The sequence below is a fragment of the Hipposideros armiger genome, unplaced genomic scaffold (assembly GCF_001890085.2).
Source record: "Hipposideros armiger isolate ML-2016 unplaced genomic scaffold, ASM189008v1 scaffold_284, whole genome shotgun sequence".
Classification (NCBI taxonomy): Eukaryota; Metazoa; Chordata; class Mammalia; order Chiroptera; family Hipposideridae; genus Hipposideros; species Hipposideros armiger.
Window position 1 is genome coordinate 1,404,699 of NW_017731634.1, and position 1,084 is coordinate 1,405,782.

The 1,084-nt window shown below is 55.5% G+C and overlaps 1 protein-coding gene across 1 annotated transcript in view; it reads left to right on the plus strand.

Annotated features, from left to right (window-relative positions):
* The window catches only part of CFAP74 (cilia and flagella associated protein 74), a 61,331-nt gene that overhangs the window by 23,820 nt on the left and 36,427 nt on the right, over window positions 1–1,084 (plus strand). Inside the window, exon 15 of the mRNA XM_019658439.1 lies at window positions 535–604. Coding sequence (XP_019513984.1) covers window positions 535–604 — 70 coding nt within the window. The remainder of the gene's footprint in view (window positions 1–534; window positions 605–1,084) is intronic.

Sequence of the window (1,084 nt, forward strand, 5' to 3'; positions counted from 1 at the left end):
GTCTTTTCATGGACCTGTGGCCATCCGTGTGTCCTCTTGGGAGGAATGTCCGTTCAGGCCCTTGCCTGTTTCTATCTTGGATCGCTGGTTTTGCTGTGGGGTGCAACGGGCTCTTCGTGTGTTTTGGGTGTTAGCACATACACATCAACACACGCTTCACGAATTTCTCCCACTCGTGTGGCTCCCCCTTCTTGTCTTGCTGGCGCCTCCTGTCTTGTCTCGCTGTCCCTTTTCCCGAGCACGAGCACTTCCAGCACAGTGAGACGCAGAGGGCGGGCACCGCACACCCCCACCTGGCCCATTATCAGCGTTTGCTTCGCTGCCACCCTGCCTCCTGTGGCCGGTCCACACCCACGCAAATTAGCAGTTTTGTGGTAGTCACACCCCCTTGTAAGACAAGGACATTCTCCTCCAGAAACCACCATCTCGTTGTCCTCTAATTGGACTGGTCACACTTCCCACACGATGCTGCTGTCAGATGGCTCCTAAATTCACAGCTCGTACCAGCGACCAGCTTGTGTGCTGTGGTTGCAGGAGTGCAGGTCAGCGCTGGTTTGGCTGGTCCAGGCTGGGCTTGTCTGGGCAGCGCTGTGCCCGGCCACAGGTGAGCTGGGGAGGGGGTGGCTGCTGGCATGAGCTGCTCAGACGACGGGAGCCCCCCCTTGGCCTGCCCCCATCTCACAGAGCGAGTCACCTGGCGATGCCTCCCATCACTGGGGCAGAGACGCTGCCCCACACAAGGGCAGCATGAGAGTGCAATGCGGGAGAGCAAGGCCACAGGGCTTGGGAAGGGGCCACACAGTCTGGTGTCCTACACTAAGGACAGTGACATTGCTAATTATCATGTGTTACCCAGGCCACAACCAAATGTACCCTGCTGTCCCCAAGCCTCCTTTTATAACCGTTATGTTCTGAGCTAGGATACAGTTAAGAGCACACATTGCATTTCATTATTATGTTCTTAAGTCTCTTTTTTTCTTCCTCAGGCTTTCATTGTGGTAAAATACTCACAGCACAGAACTTACTGTCCTAGCCATTTCTGAGTGCCCAGCTCGGTGCCATTACGTGCGTCCCCAGTGCTGCA